This window comes from Pleurodeles waltl, chromosome 1_2 (genome assembly GCF_031143425.1).
Source record: "Pleurodeles waltl isolate 20211129_DDA chromosome 1_2, aPleWal1.hap1.20221129, whole genome shotgun sequence".
NCBI classification, from domain to species: domain Eukaryota; kingdom Metazoa; phylum Chordata; class Amphibia; order Caudata; family Salamandridae; genus Pleurodeles; species Pleurodeles waltl.
Genome location: NC_090437.1, coordinates 294,019,933 through 294,044,917, shown reverse-complemented (window position 1 = coordinate 294,044,917; position 24,985 = coordinate 294,019,933). Strand labels below are relative to the sequence as shown.

The following is a 24,985-nucleotide window of genomic DNA, read 5'->3' as shown; positions in this document are numbered from 1 at the left end:
TGAAACCCTTGATAACAGGGATCTTAAAGACGAATGTTTCTGGTTCTGCATGTTTGCTACAATGGTGGCCATGTGGAGGTGTAGGCTAAATTTGACTTTTATAAGTGAAGGGGCTAACAGACAATTCTGAACTGCTGGTGTGAGAGGGTCCAAGCGTTTTGAAATGCATAAGTAGACAAACCTTTTCCACCTAGCGGCGTAACATCCACATGTAGTGGGCTTGTATGCATCCTCGACAATATCCATGCATTCTTGAGGGAGACTGAGATAAACTCTAGGACCTCAGGAGCAAAATCACTAGATTAAAGTTGTCTGGGTTTTCGGACTCTGATCTTGCCATTATCCTGTGTGAGGTCTGCCCTGTTGGAGGGCTTCTTGTGGGGGTACAACATTAATCACCTGAAAGGGTAAGCACTAGGGTTGTATGGCCCATGTGGGAGCCACCAGGATGAAGGTAAGAGGTTTGCCACAGCTTCCTGACCACATCCAGAAGGAATGGGAGTGGATGAAAAGCACGGGCAAAGATCCCTGGCCTGTTCATCCATATAGCATTGTCCGTGGACTGAACGTGTGGAACCCGGGAGGCAAAGTTTTGCCATTTTTCACTGAGAGCGGTGGCAAAAAAAGTCGACTTTAAGGATTCCCTCAACGACTGGAGTACACAAACTTGTTGCTGCATCCTGATGAGCAGGTCTGCAAAGTCATTGTCCACCTTGGGGAGGTACTCCACCAGGAAGTGTATCCAATGGTGAATCAGATACAATGCCAAGTACTGTGCCCTAAAGTAGCGCCTGGATACCCAAGCGGGGTAAGTGATATGTTGCTATCATATTGTCCATCTTTACAAGGACCACTTTGTGTTGGATGATGTGAAGGAAGGCTTTATGAGCTTGCTGGATAGCTAAATGCTCCAGGTGAATGAATGATGTGTAGACTTGCTGATGTGGTGATCAGCCAATTATCAATACATGGGGAACATGTGGGTACCCCCACTTTCTGGGAAGTGCGGCCACTACAACTAAGCATTTGGTGAACTCTTGGGGGCGTGGTGACTCCAAATGCCAATGCTATGAATTGATAATGTTGACCAGTTACACCACAGCGCAGGTAGAGGCTGTGAGCAGGATGGACGAGTATGTGTTAACAGGAATCATTTCCATCAAGAGCAGTCATTAAGAGCCTTGCTGCAGCAGCAGAATGACATCCTGTAACATAGTCATGTGAAAGTGTTCTGACAGGATGCATCTGTTAAGGGGCCTGAGGTCAAGTATGGGTCTCTGATTTCCATCTCTTTTGGGAAAGAGAAAGTATTGGGATAATACTCCCTTGCCATGGTGGTCTGGTGGATTTGGCTCTACGGCGTCCTTAAGAATGAGTGCATGAACTTCCTCTTGAAGGCAGCCCTGGTGTTTGGGGCTAAAGGAGTGCTTGAGGGACGCCATGTTTTGTGGGTCTGAGGTGAGTTTGAGGCAATACATGTGCTTTAGGATGGAGAGAAGTCACTGGTCAGAGGTGAACTCTGAAGTCTGCTCAGCACTCCCACCGCCCCTTCCTTCTTGTGAGTGGTGGGGGCTTGGGGGGCAGGGACATGAGGGGTAAGTCATGGTTTATAAGTAGAGGCTCTCTTAGGGGGAGTGCCTCCGTGTTTACCTCTAGGGTTGTTATCCCGGAAGGAACCTCTCATGTAACCTCTGCCCCCCCCCCTGCTGGTAGTAAATCTGCTGTTGTGGCTGATAGGTTTGGGATTGCTCACCGACAGGTGGTCTTGGAAGTGCCTTTACCTTGCTGCCTCCGAAAGGAGCCCCCAGCTCACTGTGTCTGAAGGGCACCTATGACTTTAGCTGCGCTCTTCTCCTCAATTTTTTCTACCATCTCATCACCAGAGGTCGGTGGAGCTTGCAGAGTTACATAAAAGCTCAGTGATATTTCACGGAGTTCCACTAATGTGTAGAAATACTCATGTTGCATTTGTCGTGCTGTAATGTATTGTAAGCAGCAAAAAATCTGCACAAATGCCACCACGCTTTGTGCAAGAGTGCACAGCCATTTGAGTTCATTTTGCTGCCATTCCAGTAGAAAATCTACTCGAGCTGCGGCAAATCTACTCGAGAAATAGCCCTCTGACTGCAACCATTTAGGATGGCCCGCGTTAGAAAACAGCGCCGGGGATGCAAAATCTTGCTCGTATTTCTTGAGCCTAGCGGGGGAAAATTCAGCCACCCAGTGATTGGCTGAACTTGCCCAGAACTTCATGTTACAACAGTAATGTGGAGTCGCCAAATTCTGTGGGCAGAATTAAACATTCGACCCACCCCTACTGATCAGCTTGTGGCTCTAAATGGTGTTCCCATCAAAGGACAAGTTGATGAGACAGTGCTGGTCTTCTAGCTTGAAGCTAGAGGTGCGCAGCCTACAGTTGTGATGTACGAAGATGGAGTGTAGGAAGTTGGCTCTGTATGCACTATTTCAAAGTAAGGAATAGTATGCACAGAGTCCAAGGGTTCCCCTTAGAGGTAAGATAGCGGCAAAAAGAGATAATACTAATGCTCTATTTTGTGGTTAAGATTGGGGTCCAAGGTAGCCCACCGTTGGGGGTTCAGAGCAACCCCAAAGTCACCACACCAGCAGCTCAGGGCCGGTCAGGTGCAGAGTTCAAAGTGGTGCCCAAAACGCATAGGTTTTGTAGGGCACCGGGGGGGGGGGGGGGGACAAAAGCTCACACAAAAAGTACACCCTCAGCGGCACTGGGGCGGCCGGGTGCAGTGTGCAAACACGCGTCGGGTTTCCAATGTAAATCAATGGGAGACCAAGGGGTCTCTTCAGCGATGCAGGCAGGCAAGGGGGGGGCTCCTCGGAGTAGCCACCACCTGGGCAAGGGAGAGGGCCTCCTGGGGGTCACTTCTGCACTGAAGTTCCGATCCTTCAGGTGCTGGGGGCTGCGGGTGCAGGGTCTTTTCCAGCCGTTGGGATTTTAGAGTCAGGCAGTCGCGGTCAGGGGGAGCCTGGGGATTCCCTCTGCAGGCGTCGCTGTGGGGGCTCAGGGGGACAACTTTGGTTACTCACAGTCTCGGAGTCGCCGGAGGGTCCTCCCTGAGGTGTTGGCTCTCCACCAGTCGAGTCGGGGTCGCCGGGTGCAGTGTTGCAAGTCTCACGCTTCTTGCGGGGATTTGCAGGGGTCTTTAAATCTGCTCCTCTGTAACAAAGTTGCAGTCTTTTTGGAGCAGGGCCGCTGTCCTCAGGAGTTTCTTGTCTTTCTTGAAGCAGGGCAATCCTCTGAGGATTCAGAGGTCGCTGGTCCTGGGGAAAGCGTCGCTGGAGCAGGTTTCTTTAGAAGGCAAGAGACAGGCCGGTAGGTCTGGGGCCAAAGCAGTTGGTGTCTTCTTTTCTTCTTCTGCAGGGGTCTTTCAGCTCAGCAGTCCTCTTCTTCTTGTAGTTTCAGGAATCTAAATTCTTAGGTTCAGGGGAGCCCTTAAATACTAAATTTAAGGGCGTGTTTAGGTCTGGGGGGTTAGTAGTCAATGGCTACTAGCCCTGAGGTTGGGTACACCCTCTTTGTGCCTCCTCCCAAGGGGAGGGGGTCACAATCCTATCCCTATTGGGGGAATCCTCCATCTGCAAGATGGAGGATTTCTAAAAGTGAGTCACTTCAGCTCAGGACACCTTAGGGGCTGTCCTGACTGGCCAGTGACTCCTCCTTGCTATTCTCATTATTTCCTCCGGCCTTGCCGCCAAAAGTGGGGCCGTGGCCGGAGGGGGCGGGCAACTCCACCTGCTGGAGTGCCCTGCGGTGCTGGAACAAAGGGGGTGAGCCTTTGAGGCTCACCGCCAGGTGTTACAGCTCCTGCCTGGGGGAGGTGTTAGCATCTCCACCCAGTGCAGGCTTTGTTACTGGCCTCAGAGTGACAAAGGCACTCTCCCCATGGGGAGAGCAACATGTCTAGAGTGTGGCAGGCTGCTAGAACCAGTCAGCCTACACAGGTAGTTGGTTAAGGTTTCAGGGGGCACCTCTAAGGTGCCCTCTGGGGTGTAGTTTACAATAAAATGTACACTGGCATCAGTGTGCATTTATTGTGCTGAGAAGTTTGATACCAACTTCCCAGTTTTCAGTGTAGCCATTATGGTGCTGTGGAGTTCGTGTTTGACAGACTCCCAGACCATATACTCTTATGGCTACCCTGCACTTACAATGTCTAAGGTTTTGCTTAGACACTGTAGGGGCACAGTGCTCATGTACTGGTGCCCTCACCTATGGTATAGTGCACCCTGCCTTAGGGCTGTAAGGCCTGCTATAGGGGTGACTTATCTATACTGCATAGGCAGTGTGAGGTTGGCATGGCACCCGGAGGGGAGTGCCATGTCGACTTACTCGTTTTGTTCTCACCAGCACACACAAGCTGGCAAGCAGTGTGTCTGTGCTGAGTGAGGGGTCCCCAGGGTGGCATAAGCTATGCTGCAGCCCTTAGAGACCTTCCCTGGCATCAGGGCCCTTGGTACCAGGGGTACCAGTTACAAGGGACTTACCTGGATGCCAGGGTGTGCCAATTGTGTAAAACAAAAGTACAGGTTAGGGAAAGAACACTGGTGCTGGGGCCTGGTTAGCAGGCCTCAGCACACTTTCAATTCAAAACATAGCATCAGCAAAGGCAAAAAGTCAGGGGGTAACCATGCCAAGGAGGCATTTCCTTACATGGAGGTATTAAACCCTCTAGATGACGTTCAGCAGCATCCAGGGTACCATAGATAGAGTTGGAATGGAGTTTCCCTTCTGCTACTATCTTGGCCCCTTTTTTCCCCCATGTTCTGCGGGAGGGTGCTGGAGCAGGTTTTCCATTTCGTCCAACTGTGCTCTGCTGTAACAAAACAGTAGATACACGCAATCAGTGGTTTGCAGCACTTATGGCTACCCTCTTGCCCAGAGCGTCAACCCGCTTACTCTCCTTTTCCAAAGCAGGCAACTGTTCTGTTGCTCGCCTGCAGGCAGTGGCAACCAGGAGGGCAGGTGATGCAGGTAATGTACAAGGGTCCAGAGGGAGAAGGGTTATATTTCTTCTCCATCCTGGGAGCGACGACTAGGGATTTCACTGGCTCCTTGAGTCCCTGTGGCGGCCTGAGCATTCTCTTAACTATGTGAAGGAACTAGAGCGAATGCTCCGTTCTGTGACTGCCAATGAGTGACTGCAGTGAGGGAGGTGTGCCGATTGGTCATCCCCAGTTAACAAGGAGCATAAGGAAGACCTGTGGAATATATCAACAACCTGAGGATCAGGGGGACAGGTTGGCTGCCCTAAGAAGGAAAAAGGGGCAAAACGTATTTGACAAAACGCATGCCAATGCTTTTGTATATTGAGCAAAGCCCAAAGGCCTTGGCGATGTGAGAGCTATTGGCTTTGTTAATGTATTTTATCTATGTAGCTCAAGAGCACAGAATTTAAGCAGGATAGCCGTCATTTATCCTCGTTTTCTGGGTTTGCCCCTTTATTTTTTATTTATTTTCTGTTTTGTACAAACTGCGCTAAGGCAGCTGTAAAGACAAAAGTCGCAGTTCAAATTTCTTTTGGTGCTTATATGTATTACCCAACTACCCAGCAGTGACTGTGTAAGGACTGTTGGTGCCTGGGTAGGCATCCTGCCCTACTCCCCCTTGAGTGCCCATTCTCTATTCTGATGATATCGCAGTGCAACAAATGGGGACGCTCGATTGCCTCGGAGCAACCTTACTTTCGTACCATGAGGCACACATAGCTTGGAGGATTGATGCACCTGCTGGAGAAATATATATGCATGCTGAAGGATGCCTTGGGGACGATTCGGTTACGTGCTCCTGTCTGGCACTTTACCTTTAAGGACAAATAAAATGCAGAGGATGTGGGGCATGTGACGTTTCTATTTTTATTCCAGCACCTCCCCCTCAAACACCGATTCTGGCCTAATTACATAATCTCATTATCTTCCGTTTCCCTCCTTTTTCTAAACGTTGAGACCATGAACACAAGTGGTTAATGGAACCAGTTTAGCTGCCAGATTGATTACATTTGAAGGCTTTTTCCATGCTCAATGTCCCATGGGTTGAGCGCTCGCTGCAGAGACCCACGTGTAAGAATCTCCACTGTCCTGCACAGGCGGACATTCATACTCTTGTTGTGTTCAGTCCAAAAAAATCCCTTGTTTTAGGCAAAGTGTAGCTGAATGATAATGCAGATGTGCTCTACGGTGATTGGGAGAGCGGTCTGCCAACCACCTCCGATTCACATCAATTCTGTGCAGGGGAGGAGGTTGCCATTTGCAGGCGGTCTTCTCATGAGAAATCTTCTTCATCTTGAACGAGGCACGGTTTAAAGCGGGGGAATGGCTTGCTTCTGTTCTGTAAGGCCTTAGTCACTAGGGCTGGCTAATCAATATGTGAGTGTAAGGAAACAATTAAGAAACCAGGGCGGGTTCTATGTATCCCTTTGGCGACAAAGAGCATGTGCAAGTGGGTGAAGTGAGCGCTATGTTTGCTTTATAAAACGGTCTGCCTGCTCTGATATGACAACTGTATGTGTCCATACAGTCTTGGAAAGGTGCTTTGTAGTTGTGTATCAGACATGCTGTTAGAGGTTGAGGTCACTTTTAGGCAACATCAGAAATGGAGGTGGTGTTACGGCCAGAGCTGCCGACTAAGGAGCTGGGAAACCGGATTTGAGTCTCTGCATTGTATCAACATCCAGGGATTCTGGGCAAATCACTTAATCTCCTGTGACGACAAAAATGAATGTGTCCTCGTATAAAGTAACTGAAATCGCTTTAATAATACCTTTGGGTGGTGTTGCGCCATATAAAACTGCATTAAAAAATAAACAGGGGGTGGAGGACAGAGCGAGTGAAAACATGAGCACTCGCACGGAGTGTTCCAAGACAAAGAAAAACAAAGCAGGAAATGGAGGACGGAGCGAGTGAAAACAAGAACACTTGTATAGAGTGCTCCAAGGCAAACAAAAAAGTAGTTCCCAAAACGGCAGCAGTGGATGACACGCAGTTGTTCAATGCTCTGGGGGAGTGAAGAGGGTTGACTCATTCATGCCATGCACAAACGGGGACAAAGGATTTGAGAGCGACTATGGAACGAGCAAATGGGTAGCCTATGGGTGGGCTGAAGCCACAGATTGAACACAACACGTCTTTTCGAGACTGTGCACGTGCTGTCCAGCCAAGACCTAACAAGGAGTAAACATCTAAGTCACAGCCAACCAATGTGGGGGTATCACATTAAAAAGGGGACTACACTGAACAAGTACAAATGGCACAGCGTTAAAAGGTAGACAAAGCCCTTAGGTGTCACACTGGTACAACTGGGTTTAAGAGAATGAGGACATGTTGCTGATTGGAATTTTAAAGAGGAGGATCATAAAGTCATTAAAATATATTGTGATGTTAGTAATGGCGAGATGGACCAAATGGCACGAAGGCAGGGTTTCTTCAAGCAGTGAGAAATACATGTGTACTTTCCATGCCTAAAAAATATACTTAACCCAGGTTGGGATATTTACCTGGTGTAGTAAATAACTCCTTTTCAGAGTGTTCTATGGGGGAAATGAGGGATAACAAGCAGATTTTGTATTAACAGCACTAAATGATCTACATATTGCCTTTTATACTTTCCTTTACCCTTCTCCCACCGCAAAAAAAAAAAATGTGTCCATGTTTTTGCTTTTGAAAATCAAATCAGAGAAAGTCCGTAGAGTACACTAATTACTGCACTACTTTGAATTTCCATCTCTATGCAAACTCCTATTTAGACAGTGATCAGAATTGAACGCATTACTTGTAATCAAGGCTTAAGAAAAGGGTACCATAAGCGTAGGTGAGAGAACATGGGCATTTTGCTATTCCTACACTGCTCAGAGACTCAGAAGGGTCAAACTGAGGAACCTGTGCATCAAATCAAAAGAAGCAAGAATTATGCCACTCTCTGATCACATTAGACACTGCCTGAAGAGCTTCAATTTGGATGTAGAAAACATCTGTTAGAATAACGTGCAAGGAAGGTGAATGACTAAAGAAGTGCCGCTATGTTTGGGAAAAGTGCTGTGATAAATGGTGCATCTAAAGAGTCACAGGTCATGGAACCCAAATGGAATTTCATAACAGAGTGATCTGACGGACTGAGGCAGGCTGACAGCTCAGAGAAATCACAGATTAATTAGCAGGCTCTGAAAATTGGAAGTATTGTTGCAATCAACACGCTTTAAGTTGCCAAGTATTCAATTCAAATAAATAGAACCTCTCCCCTCTGGGTAAAATGGAAAAGACCCGATTACATATCTGTAGCACCATTAAAAGTAGCAAGACAGACACTGGAAAACTTCAATGTTAAGTGGATAGGTGAATAGGTGAACTGGACAACAGAGTGGGAAGAAGCACTCACTAGCCCTCAGAAGATAACAATACAATCTCACAAGACGATACTTCAAGATCTTGTATATTGTCTATCATAATAACTCTAAACAGTACAAAATAGGACTGGTTGAAACAACCTGTAATGGGTTTGGGTGCAAGGTAGGCTCACTCCTCCAAACGGTTCCATGGTGTGAAGTTGTCAAAGGTGCATACTCAATTAGCAGCGGTTTTAAAAGCACAGTTGGACCTCAGCCCAGATACTCACACCAATGTGTTAACCTACACCATACAAGGCTTTGAACCAAGTCCACCGTAAGGAAATCTTTCTAACACCAAAAATCTATACCTTTCTAGATTAAAGTCAGAATTAGAAAATGATGGCAAAGCCAGAGATGGATCGCAAGCTCCACCTTCGCTGATAAATATAAACTTTGGCATCCAAGTGTCCAAGCATTCAACCCGGTTAAGGTTGTGGAAACACTTAAAAGCATGGCAAGCCAATTAAAACTGGATCTACTTTGAAACCGGAAGCCAGAGAAGCTTTTTCAAGACCTAGAAATATTTTTCTCTTACTTCCTCTGAACGCAGGGCATCTCCCCGATTCTTAGCTTTCTGATGCTTTCTTAGATGTTGTTCTATGAGCCCATAATAAATTGAATTGGAGACAAATGGTCTGCAATGCTGGCCAATGGTGTTAAGCACGAGATAGAATATTGCACTCCTAGACACTGAATGATCACTTTTTGAGCTACTGCTGTATGGGACTTACTTGAAACATCCGGGCCTACAAACGCAGTCAAGCTTTTCTCTTTGTCTGTAATTTAAAGTTCTTCATACATTAAAAGAGTGGCACCAAGCCACATCGTGTGATTCTAGAATTAGAAATGTCTGGCATGGGCTATCTCAGAATATTCCCTCACGGATAAGGACACTAGGACTATATCAGAAAAGAAACAGTCAAAGTAACGTTTAAACACAAAGGAAGTACATGATCATACTGTGGCAGAGTCCATCACAATGGATAAGTACTCAATTTGTTTCACACAATAAGAGTTCCGTAGATTTGCCAGTACACCTATATAGTCATGCAGCTCAAAGTGTAATAGGTCAGCAACCCAAACCTGGAACTTGGTAGGTAAGTTGAAAAAAGGAGGCGAATACTGGAACCTGGCTACACAAGTAATGACGATTCATTACCTGGAAATGCAAAAGTATGATGATGGAAATAAGGTGAGAAAGTGCATGTCCTGGCTTGGGAAGCTAGGCAGAAATACAATAAAGGATGTCTCATGAACCAGGGGCAGAAGAGATGTACTTGAGTATTTGGTTTAACAGTTTATTTCACTCAATCACTGGCATGCTGGTTTAGCAAAAATCCTTTGATCTGCAGGTTACATTGGATGCTTGATGGGCATAAAAGGATGTCACTGCATGCAGAGTACATCCTTCTTTATCCTTTTTATGGTGCAGACCCAAAGAATTCCATTCCCCAAAAAATGTGCAATATTTCAGTGCAAAAGTAACACACATTTGGGAAGCCAGAATGCAATGCTTTTACAACTTAATTCTGTAACAGCAAGACAAAATTCTTCTCTCATACCTAAAGGATGATCAGCATAGTCTGGCCTCTGAATGTAGCTAGGCACCAGCCTCATTGGCATCTACACGAAAAAAGGAGAAGTGTTCAACTATACAAAGCTAGAATTGCATATTAGACATTATTTAATGGAATTAAGTTACATGTCAATACGTATTTTCCTTGTATTATAAAAATGCAACCTAAATATATTTCATCATAAAATAAGAGACATTTGCAGAGATGTGTTCGATTCTTTTAAAAACAAACATACCAGATATATCACATTGAGGTGACTCCCAACACTAAGTAAACACCTGTGCCTGCCATTTGCTAATGACAGCACATCATGACAAGAGACTTAATGGACGACCTCAGACAGTGAACTGCGTAACACCATACAGATGATAACGCCCAACCCCAAATGAGTCAGACAATCGCGTGGTGTCACATATATAGCACTAAGCTGAGTTATCATTACTCATCTCAATGCAACACTTTGCCGTACTGCACATAATGTATATGGTGGGACTTGGTCAAGTGGATGCCAGGGCAGTGCACAAAGGAACCATTTAGGAGGAATCAAAGTGTTAAATGTACGAATGGATTGTGAGTAACCTATTAAAATACAGATTTTTTTTGTCACATTCTCCACCCAACCTTTGAGGGTTGGTTGTAACCTATTTTGGCAGTCACTTCCTTTTTCTCCCCCCACGGTAACTCTCTGCCTTCATCTACTTAAACTCCTCAATTAACTATGCCCTCTCCGTCTCCACCCAGAGTAACCTAGATTTTTAAAGTTAGGAAATGGCAATGACCGAAGAGGATTAGATCCCCATATGCACCACCACCAAACTCTTTCCCCCCCAAAATGACTTCCTTCAACTTGGCCTCCTCATTCCACTCACCATCAGCCAAGCACCCCCGCTCCCTTCGCCTGTTCTTCAGCCACCAAAATGCTGGGTTAGCTTAAAGACCAGAGGCTTTCGCCACTACACCCATTCCCTCTCCTCTAGACTGCCTTTGTCCATCTCTACCCTTTCATTCCGTAAACCTCCAATACACTCTTCAGAATCTCAGGACTGAAGGGGCAACACTGATAATGGATATAATCCAGTGTCCCCCAATATATTTTCCATGAGCTCTAAAATTATGAGATTGACCAATAAACTAACTTACTACTAGTTGGGATTTGGAACGCAGAATTCTTAGTTTTGTTTTAACTGTAGTAGAATTTTAACTTTCAAGAAGTACTAAGACAATGGAGATCTGAAACAGAGAATACAATATCAGGTATATTTCCAAATAAAATAAGGCAGAAGTGACTATGCCAGGTGATTTGGTCTTGGTCTTCTTAAATAAAAGAACACATGGAAACAAATTTCTCTGAGTTTTTGGGAGAGGAGTGGAAGGCAGCTTGGAAGTAGATTCATCTACGCACGAATGCAGACAAACATAGGTCCTTTTAAAAATCCCTGGTTATGGATGTAATGAGGCAAAGCACTGCACAACAGACTAGCAACAGATCAACTGCTGTGCACACAGGCACCTTAGCACGTGGACCTTAAGGAATGAACAGACAGGAGCCATGTCACTTCCCTTAGTTCCATGAAATTTTAAAAGAATGTAGGTGAGCCCCATTGTGCAAAGTTATCTTCATGTTCCTTTTTTTGGAACGAACAAGATCGCCCAATGTCAAAGATCTTCCGAAGTACATTAAGTCACAGTAACTACTCAGCTTCTCACAGAAACAAAATATGTGTAATGTCTGGTCTAAAAGAAAGAATGCTGTCAATGTCTACATTTTCAACTTTCAAAACAGGAATAGGGGAGGGACCTATATCCAAAGGGCCATCAGCTTTAAGTTGCAAGAGCCTGCCATAATAAAAAAAACTTGTTCTTGTCCAAAGCATAGAGTTCCTTCCAAAAAGGAATTGTAGGGGCAGTTTTTAAAACCGAATACTTCAACCTAAGGGGTCTTCTAAGTAAGTTAATTGCACATCATCTATATACGTCATGACAATTAAGCGTAATCAGGTGTGCCAGGGCACCCATATCAAAATTAAATAAAGAAGGAATTAAAGAAGAATCCAAGTCATGCCAGGCCGTACTAGCTAAGTCAGAATGATGAGAAAAGATTTTCACAGCTTACTTCTGCCTTGTAAATAGATGAGCCATGCCAAAGCATTATCATGAGCACCATTATCGTGAAGACGGAATAGTCAAGTGTCATGGGTGATGGTACTGAATGTGGCCAAACAGTAACAGCACTATGTGCCTCTGTCAAGCAACCAACATAACTCGACCACCACTGTAACAGGTGCCGATTTCATACTGTGCAAAGTTCTAAAGCCAAGATGGGCGCTGCGGATTTGTAATCACGAAATGCAGAGATAAGCCTGTTTGCGTGCTTTTCCATGAACTGTAGAAAGACTGGAAGCTGTGCAACTGGCCCTTAGTTGCTCAAGATTTTTAGGTCTGCCATGGGTTGCTTTATTAAATGTGTACAAAAGCTTGCTTCAATGCCACTAACACCTAGGCAGAAGAAAATAAAGGATTACACACAGAATTGAGCAGGGGTTTAGAGCATTCAATTCCCAAAATGCATGATCCACAATGAGTAGATTTCCAGTGGATATAAAGATTTTACCGAGTAAGAGACATTGTAGCTTCCACAGTTGATGTGCAACATAAGTAGACTGGCTACTGATAACAGTGATGAATTCAATTTGTTTTAGAAAGAATAAGAGCTGTTGTAGTTTCCACAGTTGATCCCCAATACAAGTAGATTGGCCACATGCAACAGTGATGAAAGTAGTGCCAGCAGAGCTAGACTGAATTTATAAGGTCCTGTAGGGTGGTAGAGAAGGATCCCACTATAGGTAGAGCATGGTATACAAGAAGCCTAAAGATAAAAATTGGGGCTGACCCAAAGATGCTTAGTGCAATCAGAGGAAACGTATGGGAGTCTTTGAAAACTACTGCTAACCTGCCTCCATTTTTTTACGGAGACTTCGCAATCAGAAGAACCTTTTAGCTATCTGAGATGGCCTAACATAAATAATGGTTAGTAAATATCAATTTAATAAAAAGAAGAAAAAAAAATCATGACTTTCCAATTTATTCTTGGTTAGTGTGTGTATATTTAAGAGAATGCAAAGTATACTTCTATTTTCCCTACAACATTTTCCTTACCAATGTTATGCAAAGCGGTGTGTACAAAAGCCCCTAGCACGTTAATCTGAGTATCAGCAGCAGATTGAGGTCCATCCATTCTTAACACATCGCTGATGCATTTAGAGACTACTAATCTTCCAACCACATATCTAGCACTGAGTGCAGAACAGCAAGGCGGGGGTACAGTGCAGAACAGAAAGAACAAACCAGGTAATGCAAAGCAGCAGGATCACTACATGCGCAAGTTAGCTACTGACCACAAACATTCCTTAAGTCTGGACACATGTAACAAACCCATGCACAAACCCATGCACAAACACGTAAGTGCCAAACTACTGAGACTTGAACACAGTGATTCACTATTTGAAGGGGTCACGAAGGAGTTTTTCCTTTTTCAAAATATTTTAATACATTTTACAAGTAGAAAAATAAAAAATGGTATTAGGCACACTCGAATAGGAGGTAAATTTCAATACTGGTTCCGAATGTTAAAAAGGTGCTGAAGAATACTATTAAAGATCATAATTTTGAGAAGGACTGCATTTTAGCAGCGGAAAGTAAACAAGGTGAAGGTGTTGGTTTTTCACGGTCTTTGGTTCCCCAAAGGTGTCCAAACTTTAGGCACGAAAAATATTTTTCAGGGTTCACAACCCAGAAAAGCAAACGTTTAGGGAATGGAGCTCCGTATCATATACTTTATGCTAATATTTAGAAGCATTAGCAAAAAGGAAAAAAAATGGTGTTAAGACTTGACATGCAGAGAGCTACTGACGCCTATGGCGTTCAGTAAGCTTTCACAGGCCCAATGGCTTATGCGTGCTCCTAGTGAATAACTAAGGATCCATTTTAATTTTATTTACCTACTGAGAAACGGTGGTGGACATCACTTGCTGCAGTAAATAATGATGTATAGAAAAGCGCTTTTAAGCAAACGGCGCGACCCAGCAATAAATGGGAGCCGCTGGGCCAGCTTATAAATGTTCAAAATATAAACGTGTGCACACACGTGTGCTGGGGAGCAACAGAAAAGCAGGTGAGGAGAAGCAATGTGGAGCAGGATTGAATATCTATAAAAGCCAGGTAGGAAACATAGAAAAAGCATTTGACACGTTAGGTTGGGAATATCTCATGAACACTCAAAGCTATGGGATTTGGTCCAGGATACATTAGATGGATTAAAACATTATATGCTAAACCCACTGCCCGTGTTAAAACTGGGCAGGTCATCTCTGCCTCATTCCCAATGGGAAGAGGAACTAGACAGGGCTGTCCATTATCCCCTTTATTGTTTGCAATCTCTATGGAGCCTTTGTCTGTCAAATTGCGCGCGCAGGCGCAGATATGGGGCATCCCGAAACTAGACACACACCACATTATCTCCCTATGCGCGGATGATGCCCGGATATATTTACGTAGTCATACCGACTCAATGTCCAGGGTGATGACGATACTTGATACTTTTGCATCCATTTCTGGCCTCCGCACCAATTGGTCCAAATCGTGTATCTATCCTCTCTCCTTTATACCTTCGGAAAAACGGGCATCCCTACCGGTTTATCAATTGCCATGGTGCTACTCCACTTTCAAGTACTTAGGGGTACAGATCTATCACTCAATCGACAATCTCCGAGACGGTAATAGACAGGCTCATACGTTCAACCCGTGGCTCCCTACCGTTCTGGGTGTCGCTCCCCCTGTCCCCCATGGGACGGGTTGCCATAGCCAAAATGCTCATCCTCCCCAGATTCTTATATTATTTTATGGCGCTCCCGCTAATTTTGCCGCGTTCGTTCTTTGAATCTCTGCAATCGCTACTGACAGACCTACTCTGGGGCAGGGACAGACGCAGAGTGGCACTATCCATAACACAATATCCACAAGAGAAGGGCGGACTGGGAATGCCTAACTTTGAATTATATTACACTGCTGCACAACTACAATGGCCAGCAGTTTGGCTTAGTGAAGCCCCATCAACAGAGCATAAAATATTAATGGACACGCTGGCTCCGCGTTCATTACTAACCTGGTTGTTGGATAATACTAGTCGCCCACCAACCGGGGCTGTTCTACTTAATGTTGCCCAATCATGCTGGCAAAGATATGTCCATGGCAGTAATACCCTGATGCCATACTCCCCTCTGGTTCCATTGTCATAATTACCAGGGGATCAAAGAATTGCAAAGCATCATGACATGTGCGGAATAGGACAGCTAAACATCGGCAAATACTACCCTGACTCCTGTCTAGTGTCCTTCGAGACACTTATGAAAACAACAGGGACCTGTATAGGTGTTTTTCTAACATATTATGCAATTAAACACTTGCTTATTAATACATGGAAACAGGGTAACACTGAGCCAACCGAATCGTCGCTCTTTACTATGATCCTCACATCCGGTAATACTAAACGCACTATATCAACACTATATAAAACACTGCTGGTTGAAGCCTGCCCCAAATTATCTCGGGGCAAGGCTTGTTGGGATGCGGCACTTCTTTCCCCACTACCCCATAGCAACTGGTTCTCTGCATTATCCAGGTTTAAAACTGTTTCACGTAATCCTAGACTTCGCTACACTCAGTTTAACTACATGCACCACTCATATCTACCTCCGTTCCGCGTTAAAAGGATACACCCTGGATCAGACCCGGCGTATCCCAGATGCACGCTGCCAGCTGCAGATTTTTATCATATGTTGTGGAGCTGCTCCCTACTAAACTCGGCTTGGCGGCACATTACTGACACTATAACAGAGATTACTAATCATACTTTGAATTTTACACCACAATCTTGTTTACTAGGTCTGCGCCGCCGCGCCAAAGGTGACAAACACTTACATAAATTCATTGATCTAGCCTTTATAGTGTTTACACACGCCTGATAGCCACGCATTGGAAGGCTCCACACACCCCAGAATACACTAATTGGTTACGCGCTCTGCTACAGTGCTCCCATGCGGAGGCTCATACACTACGACACCTACAACAAAAAGGTTTGATTTGTGGAGGTGCTGCGATATGGGATGCCTTCATTGTAAACACTGAAGCTAAGAATGATGTATACCCACCTTGAACTTCGCTATCTATTCCGGGACATTACATCCATTACATTACCCCACCCACTGATCGTGTTCATGTTACAACAGTAAAGTTATGTTCCTTATCTACCTTGCACGATTTGTTTCACGCACATTCATTGCCTTGCCACCATGTCATATTAGTTGCATTACATGGGTGACTGGTGGGCCTGCTCCGGGCTGCCCCGTTCCCAGTGTGTCACAGGACCAAACATGTCAATATACTTGTAAGTATTTATAAGCATGTGTACCCGATACCTAGTCTTCCCCTCATTTATTATTGTATATAACCTATAGGTTTTTTTTTCATCATAGCCACAGGCAATTTGATCAGTCTTTAAAATGTTATATTTTATATAATTGTTATTGTTTAGACGCAGTTTTATAGTTTTTATGTATTGAAGTATTTTACAGTACATGAGTAAAGGAAATGCAAGACATTATGTTAATTTCTATGTGATGTTGAGTGCAATCCTTGTTTGTGTTTCTTCGTTTATTCATAATGCGAATGTGCTGTTCATGGATATGTTCAATAAATAGATTTAAAATAAATAAATAAATAAAGCCAGGTAGGAAGAGAAGGGATATCAGAAGTGAAAATCATCACACAAGGAAGAGAGGAACATGGACCAAAGGTGTGGTTTGGAGAGGGGGATGGGGGGAAATTACATGAGACAGCACACAAGAGAGACAGCAATGTGGAGTGAGAGGTGGGTATTTGGACTAGGGGAGGAACCACGAGGGAGAGAGCTGGAAAACGTACTCACACAAGCTGTTCAATGAAAAAGAAAAAAGTAGTTCCCTAAAAATGAGCAGTGGAAGGCTACACATCAGCGATTAAAAGCATGGTCTGGAAACTAGGCTTTGGGGGGAGAGGGTGTGTGGGAACCATTGAATAAGAAACAAGGAAATATGAGTGACAAAGTAATCAAATGGCAGCAATATGTGGGATATACACCCACTGTAAATATTTCGGATACATCACAAGTTGTCCGTTGCAACCAGACAGCTAAGTTTGTCTGATAGGGAAGATCTTTATTTAAAAAAAAAAAAAAAAGAAAAACCCTAATCATCAAATAATCTACACCAAACCTTTAAAACGTTAAAATGCTTAAAGGCATTGATATTGGCTGGTCCCAAACCCCCTTGCAAAAATGACTGGTCTTCACAAGGGCATTGATTGTGTCAAACCATCCACTTTTCACAAAAATTGTTGTTGGGGGCTGATCCTTATATTGCACACCTACAAAAGATGAGTCAGAAGGAGACTGCTGACTTCTCCATTGCTTCGGCTATCCCACCTTATGCATTTCGTCTCTTAAGGACTGGCTTGGATGTGTGCATTATCTACTGATACATAGACTGGGCTTTGGCTCCACTCCAAAGGAGCAGTACCTTATCAGCTCATGCTTTTAGCTGTATTCAGCCGCCTCCAGTGGTGTTTGCACTGCAATGCATAAGGGACTTTAACACCCTGAAGCACATTGATACAGCGAAAACATTTTTTTTTTTACCTCACACGCTTTGTGGAACTTGTGGGGACTCGAAGTCCCAGAAGGCCTCAGGACAAGGGACGGAGCAGCATCACCATCAGCCCGGCGAGCGCTACATAAGTGCATTGGGAAACCCACAGCGCGAGACGTTTTGTAGAGCTTGTGGGGACTCAAAGTCTCAAATGCCCCAGGACAGGGGGCAGAGCAGCATCACAATCAGCCCGGCAAGAGCTACATAGGCGCTTTGGGAATCCTGTAGTGCGGGACGCACGCAGGCCGCGCCATGGCAAAGCTCGGGCCAAGGGCAGGCTGGTTCTTGCCAGTCAGTGGCCGGAAGAGGCTGGGCTGGGCCACCCCTTTGACACATGGCAAAAGCAGAGAGATTGCTAGATTTCATTTTTATTAAGCCAGTTGTAGGAAGTTGGCTCTGTATGCACTATTTCAAAGTAAGGAATAGTATGCAGAGTCCAAGGGTTCCCCTTAGAGGTAAGATAGTGGCAGAAAGAGATAATACTAATGCTCTATTTTGTGGTAGTGTGGTCGAGCAGTAGGCTTATCAAAAGAGTAGTGTTAAGCATTTGTTGTACATACACACAGGCAATAAATGAGGAACACACACTCCGAGACAAATCCAGCCAATAGGTTTTGTTATAGAAAAATATATTTTCTTAGTTTATTTTAAGAACCACAGGTTCAAATTCTACATGTAATATCTCATTTGAAAGGTATTGCAGGTAAGTACTTTTGGAACTTTGAATAATTACAGCAGCATATATACTTTTCACATAAAACACAAATAGCTGTTTTAAAAGTGGACACACTGCAATTTTCACAGTTCCTGGGGGAGGTAAGTTATTGTTAGTTTTAACAGGTAAGTAAATCACTTACAAGTCTCAGGTTTGGGTCCAAGGTAGCCCACCGTTGGGGGTTCAGAGCAACCCCAAAGTTACCACACCAGCAGCTCAGGGCCGGTCAGGTGCAGAGGTCAAAGAGGTGCCCAAAACACATAGGCTTCAATGGAGAGAAGGGGGTGCCCCGGTTCCGGTCTGCCAGCAGGTAAGTACCCGCGTCTTCGGAGGGCAGACCAGGGGGGTTTTGTAGGGCACCGGGGGGCACACAAGTCAGCACAAAAAGTACACTGTAGGAAGTTGGCTCTGTATGTGCTATTTCAAAGTAAGGAATAGCATGCACAGAGTCCAAGGGTTCCCCTTAGAGGTAAAATAGTGGTAAAAAGAGATAATACTAATGCTCTATTTTGTGGTAGTGTGGTCGAGCAGTAGGCTTATCCAAGGAGTAGTGTTAAGCATTTGTTGTACATACACATAGACAATAAATGAGGTACACACACTCAGAGACAAATCCAGCCAATAGGTTTTGTATGGAAAAATATATTTTCTTAGTTTATTTTAAGAACCACAGGTTCAAATTTAACATGTAATATCTTGTTTGAAAGGTATTGCAGGTAAGTACATTAGGAACTTTGAATCATTTCAATTGCATGTATACTTTTCAAGTTATTCACAAATAGCTATTTTAAAAGTGGACACAGTGCAATTTTCACAGTTCCTGGGGGAGGTAAGTTTTTGTTAGTTTTACCAGGTAAGTAAGACACTTACAGGGTTCAGTTCTTGGTCCAAGGTAGCCCACCGTTGGGGGTTCAGAGCAACCCCAAAGTTACCACACCAGCAGCTCAGGGCCGGTCAGGTGCAGAGTTCAAAGTGGTGCCCAAAACGCATAGGCTTCAATGGAGCGAGGGGGGTGCCCCGGTTCCAGTCTGCCAGCAGGTAAGTACCCGCGTCTTCGGAGGGCAGACCAGGGGGGTTTTGTAGGGCACCGGGGGGGACACAAGCCCACACAGAAATTTCACCCTCAGCGGCGCGGGGGCGGCCGGGTGCAGTGTTAGAACAAGCGTCGGGTTCGCAATGGAAGTCAATGAGAGATCAAGGGATCTCTTCAGCGCTGCAGGCAGGCAAGGGGGGGCTTCCTCGGGGAAACCTCCACTTGGGCAAGGGAGAGGGACTCCTGGGGGTCACTTCTGCAGTGAAAGTCCGGTCCTTCAGGTCCTGGGGGCTGCGGGTGCAGGGTCTTTTCCAGGCGTCGGGACTTAGGTTTCAGAGAGTCGCGGTCAGGGGAAGCCTCGGGATTCCCTCTGCAGGCGGCGCTGTGGGGGCTCAGGGGGGACAGGTTTTGGTACTCAGTGTCGTAGAGTAGTCCGGGGGTCCTCCCTGAGGTGTTGGTTCTCCACCAGCCGAGTCGGGGTCGCCGGGTGCAGGGTTGCAAGTCTCACGCTTCTTGCGGGGAGATTGCAGGGTTCTTTAAAGCTGCTCCTTTGGATAAAGTTGCAGTCTTTTTGGAGCAGGTCCGCTGTCCTCTGGAGTTTCTTGTCGTCGTCTAAGTAGGGCAGTCCTCAGAGGATTCAGAGGTCGCTGGTCCCTTTGGAAGGCGTCGCTGGAGCAGAGTTCTTTGGAAGGCAGGAGACAGGCCGGTGAGTTTCTGGAGCCAAGGCAGTTGTTGTCTTCTGGTCTTCCTCTGCAGGGGTTTTCAGCTAGGCAGTCCTTCTTCTTGTTGTTGCAGGAATCTAAATTCTTAGGTTCAGGGAAGCCCTTAAATACTAAATTTAAGGGCGTGTTTAGGTCTGGGGGGTTAGTAGCCAATGGCTACTAGCCCTGAGGGTGGGTACACCCTCTTTGCGCCTCCTCCCAAGGGGAGGGGGTCACATTCCTATCCCTATTGGGGGAATCCTCCTTCTACAAGATGGAGGATTTCTAAAAGTCAGAGTCACCTCAGCTCAGGACACCTTAGGGGCTGTCCTGACTGGCCAGTGACGACTCCTTGTTTTTCTCATTATCTCTCCTGGACTTGCCGCCAAAAGTGGGGGCTGGGTCCAGGAGGCGGGCATCTCCACTAGCTGGAGTGCCCTGGGGCATTGTAACACGAAGCTTGAGCCTTTGAAGCTCACTGCTAGGTGTTACAGTTCCTGCAGGGGGGAGGTGTGAAGCACCTCCACCCAGAGCAGGCTTTGTTTCTGTCCTCAGAGAGCACAAAGGCTCTCACCGCATGAGGTCAGACACTCGTCTCTCAGCAGCAGGCTGGCACAGACCAGTCAGTCCTGCACTGAACAATTGGGTAAAATACAGGGGGTATCTCTAAGATGCCCTCTGTGTGCATTTTTTAATAAATCCAACACTGGCATCAGTGTGGGTTTATTATTCTGAGAAGTTTGATACTAAACTTCCCAGTATTCAGTGTAGCCATTATGGAGCTGTGGAGTTCGTTTTTGACAGACTCCCAGCCCATATACTCTTATGGCTACCCTGCACTTACAATGTCTAAGGTTTTGCTTAGACACTGTAGGGGCATAGTGCTCATGCACATATGCCCTCACCTGTGGTATAGTGCACCCTGCCTTAGGGCTGTAAGGCCTACTAGAGGGGTGACTTACCTATGCCACAGGCAGTGGGAGGTTGGCATGGCACCCTGAGGGGAGTGCCATGTCGACTTAGTCATTTTCTCCCCATCAGCACACACAAGCTGGCAAGCAGTGTGTCTGTGCTGAGTGAGGGGTCCCTAGGGTGGCATAAGACATGCTGCAGCCCTTAGAGACCTTCCCTGGCATCAGGGCCCTTGGTACCAGGGGTACCAGTTACAAGGGACTTACCTAGGTGCCAGGGTTGTGCCAATTGTGGAAACAATGGTACATTTTAGGTGAAAGAACACTGGAGCTGGGGCCTGGTTAGCAGGGTCCCAGCACACTTCTCAGTCAAGTCAGCATCAGTATCAGGCAAAAAGTGGGGGGTAACTGCAACAGGGAGCCATTTCTTTACATACACCCTCAGCAGCACGGGGGCGGCCGGGTGCAGTGTGCAAACACGCGTCGGGTTTTCAATGATGTTCAATGAGAGACCAAGGGATCTCTTCAGCGGTGCAGGCAGGCAAGGGGGGGCTCCTCGGGGTAGCCACCACCTGGGCACGGGAGAGGGCCTCCTGGGGGTCACTCCTGCACAGAAGTTCCGTTCCTTCAGGTGCTGGGGGCTGCGGGTGCAGGGTCTTTTCCAGCCGTCGGGACTTTAGGTTCAGGCAGTCGCGGTCAGGGGGAGCCTCGGGATTCCCTCTGCAGGCGTCGCTGTGGGGGCTCAGGGGGGACAACTTTGGTTACTCACAGTCTTGGAGTCGCCGGAGGGTCCTCCCTGAGGTGTTGGTTCTCCACCAGTCGAGTCGGGGTCGCCGGGTGCAGTGTTGCAAGTCTCACGCTTCTTGCAAGGAGTTGCAGGGGTCTTTAAATCTGTTCCTCTGTAACAAAGTTGCAGTTCTTTTGGAGCAGTGCCGCTGTCCTCTGGAGTTTCTTGTCTTTCTTGAAGCAGGGCAGTCCTCAGAGGATTCAGAGGTCGCTGGTCCCTTGGAAAACGTCGCTGGAGCAGGTTTCTTTGGAAGGCAGGAGACAGGCCGGTAAGTCTGGGGCCAAAGCAGTTGGTGTCTTCTGTTCTTCCTCTGCAGGGGTTTTTCAGCTCAGCAGTCTTCTTCTTCTTGTAGTTTCAGGAAATCTAAAGTTTTAGGTTCAGGGAAGCCCTTAAATACTAAATTTAAGGGCTTGTTTAGGTCTGGGGGGTTAGTAGCCAATGGCTACTAGCCCGGAGAGTGGGTACACCCTCTTTGTGCCTCCTCCCAAGGGGAGGGGGTCACATCCCTAATCCTATTGGGGAATCCTCCATCTGCAAGATGGGGGATTTCTAAAAGTTAGAGTCACTTCAGCTCAGGACACCTTAGGGGCTGTCCTGACTGGCCAGTGACTCCTCCTTGTTATTCTCATTATTTCCCCCGGCCTTGCCGCCAAAAGTGGGGCCGTGGCCGGAGGGGCGGGCAACTCCACTAGCTGGAGTGCCCTGTGGTGCTGGAACAAAGGGGGTGAGCCAGGTGTTACAGCTCCTGCCTGGGGGAGGTGTTAGCATCTCCACCCAGTGCAGGCTTTGTTACTGGCCTCAGAGTGACAAAGGCACTCTCCCCATGGGGCCAGCAACATGTCTCGGTTGTGGCAGGCTGCTGGAACCAGTCAGCCTACACAGATAGTCGGTTAAGGTTTCAGGGGGCACCTCTAAGGTGCCCTCTGGGGTGTATTTTACAATAAAATGCACACTGGCATCAGTGTGCATTTATTGTGCTGAGAAGTTTGATACCAAATGTAAAGAAATGGCTCCCTGTTGCAGTTACCCCCCACTTTTTGCCTGATACTGATGCTGACTTGACTGAGAAGAGTGCTGGGACCCTGCTAACCAGGCCCCAGCACCAGTGTTCCTTCACCTAAAATGTACCATTGTATCCACAATTGGCACACCCTGGCATTCAGATAAGTCCCTTGTAACTGGTACTTCTAGTACCAAGGGCCCTGATGCCAAGGAAGGTCTCTAAGGGCTGCAGCATGTCTTATGCCACCCTAGAGACCCCTCACTCAGCACAGACACACTGCTTACAAGCCTGTGTGTGCTAGTGAGAACAAAATGAGTAAGTCGACATGGCACTCCCCTCAGGGTGCCATGCCAGCCTCTCACTGCCTATGCAGTATAGGTAAGACACCCCTATAGCAGGCCTTACAGCCCTAAGGCAGGGTGCACTATACCATAGGTGAGGGTACCAGTGCATGAGCACTGTGCCCCTACAGTGTCTAAACAAAACCTTAGACATTGTAAGTGCAGGGTAGCCATAAGAGTATATGGTCTGGGAGTCTGTTTTACACGAACTCCACAGCACCATAATGGCTACACTGAAAACTGGGAAGTTTGGTATCAAACTTCTCAGCACAATAAATGCACACTGATGCCAGTGTACACTTTATTGTAAAATACACCACAGAGGGCACCTTAGAGGTGCCCCCTGAAACTTAACCAACTAGTTGTGTAGGCTGACTGGTTCCAGCAGCCTGCCACACTAGAGACATGTTGCTGGCCCCATGGGGAGAGTGCCTTTGTCACTCTGAGGCCAGTAACAAAGCCTGCACTGGGTGGAGATGCTAACACCTCCCCCAGGCAGGAGCTGTGACACCTGGCGGTGAGCCTCAAAGGCTCACCCCTTTGTCACAGCCCAGCAGGGCACTCCAGCTTAGTGGAGTTGCCCGCCCCCTCCGGCCACGGCCCCCACTTTTGGCGGCAAGGCTGGAGGGAACAAAGAAAGCAACAAGGAAGAGTCACTGGCCAGTCAGGACAGCCCCTAAGGTGTCCTGAGCTGAAGTGACTAACTTTTAGAAATCCTCCATCTTGCAGATGGAGGATTCCCCCAATAGGGTTAGGATTGTGACCCCCTCCCCTTGGGAGGAGGCACAAAGAGGGTGTACCCACCCTCAGGGCTAGTAGCCATTGGCTACTAACCCCCCAGACCTAAACACGCCCTTAAATTTAGTATTTAAGGGCTACCCTGAACCCTAGAAAATTAGATTCCTGCAACTACAAGAAGAAGGACTGCCTAGCTGAAAACCCCTGCAGAGGAAGACCAGAAGACGACAACTGCCTTGGCTCCAGAAACTCACCGGCCTGTCTCCTGCCTTCCAAAGATCCTGCTCCAGCGACGCCTTCCAAAGGGACCAGCGACCTCGACATCCTCTGAGGACTGCCCCTGCTTCGAAAAGACAAGAAACTCCCGAGGACAGCGGACCTGCTCCAAGAAAAGCTGCAACTTTGTTTCCAGCAGCTTTAAAGAACCCTGCAAGCTCCCCGCAAGAAGCGTGAGACTTGCAACACTGCACCCGGCGACCCCGACTCGGCTGGTGGAGATCCAACACCTCAGGAGGGACCCCAGGACTACTCTGATACTGTGAGTACCAAAACCTGTCCCCCCTGAGCCCCCACAGCGCCGCCTGCAGAGGGAATCCCGAGGCTTCCCCTGACCGCGACTCTTTGAATCCCAAGTCCCGACGCCTGGGAGAGACCCTGCACCCGCAGCCCCCAGGACCTGAAGGACCGGACTTTCACTGGAGAAGTGACCCCCAGGAGTCCCTCTCCCTTGCCCAAGTGGAGGTTTCCCCGAGGAACCCCCCCCTTGCCTGCCTGCAGCGCTGAAGAGATCCCGAGATCTCTCATAGACTAACATTGCGAACCCGACGCTTGTTTCTACACTGCACCCGGCCGCCCCCGCGCTGCTGAGGGTGAAATTTCTGTGTGGGCTTGTGTCCCCCCCGGTGCCCTACAAAACCCCCCTGGTCTGCCCTCCGAAGACGCGGGTACTTACCTGCAAGCAGACCGGAACCGGGGCACCCCCTTCTCTCCATTCTAGCCTATGTGTTTTGGGCACCACTTTGAACT

General features: G+C 46.9%; 1 protein-coding gene across 1 annotated transcript in view; it reads right to left on the bottom strand.

The window, feature by feature from the left end:
- The window catches only part of METAP1 (methionyl aminopeptidase 1), a 336,590-nt gene that overhangs the window by 201,857 nt on the left and 109,748 nt on the right, over positions 1-24,985 (bottom strand). The window contains exon 4 of the mRNA XM_069238322.1: positions 9,977-10,037. Within this exon, the coding sequence (XP_069094423.1) occupies positions 9,977-10,037 (61 nt within the window). The remainder of the gene's footprint in view (positions 1-9,976; positions 10,038-24,985) is intronic.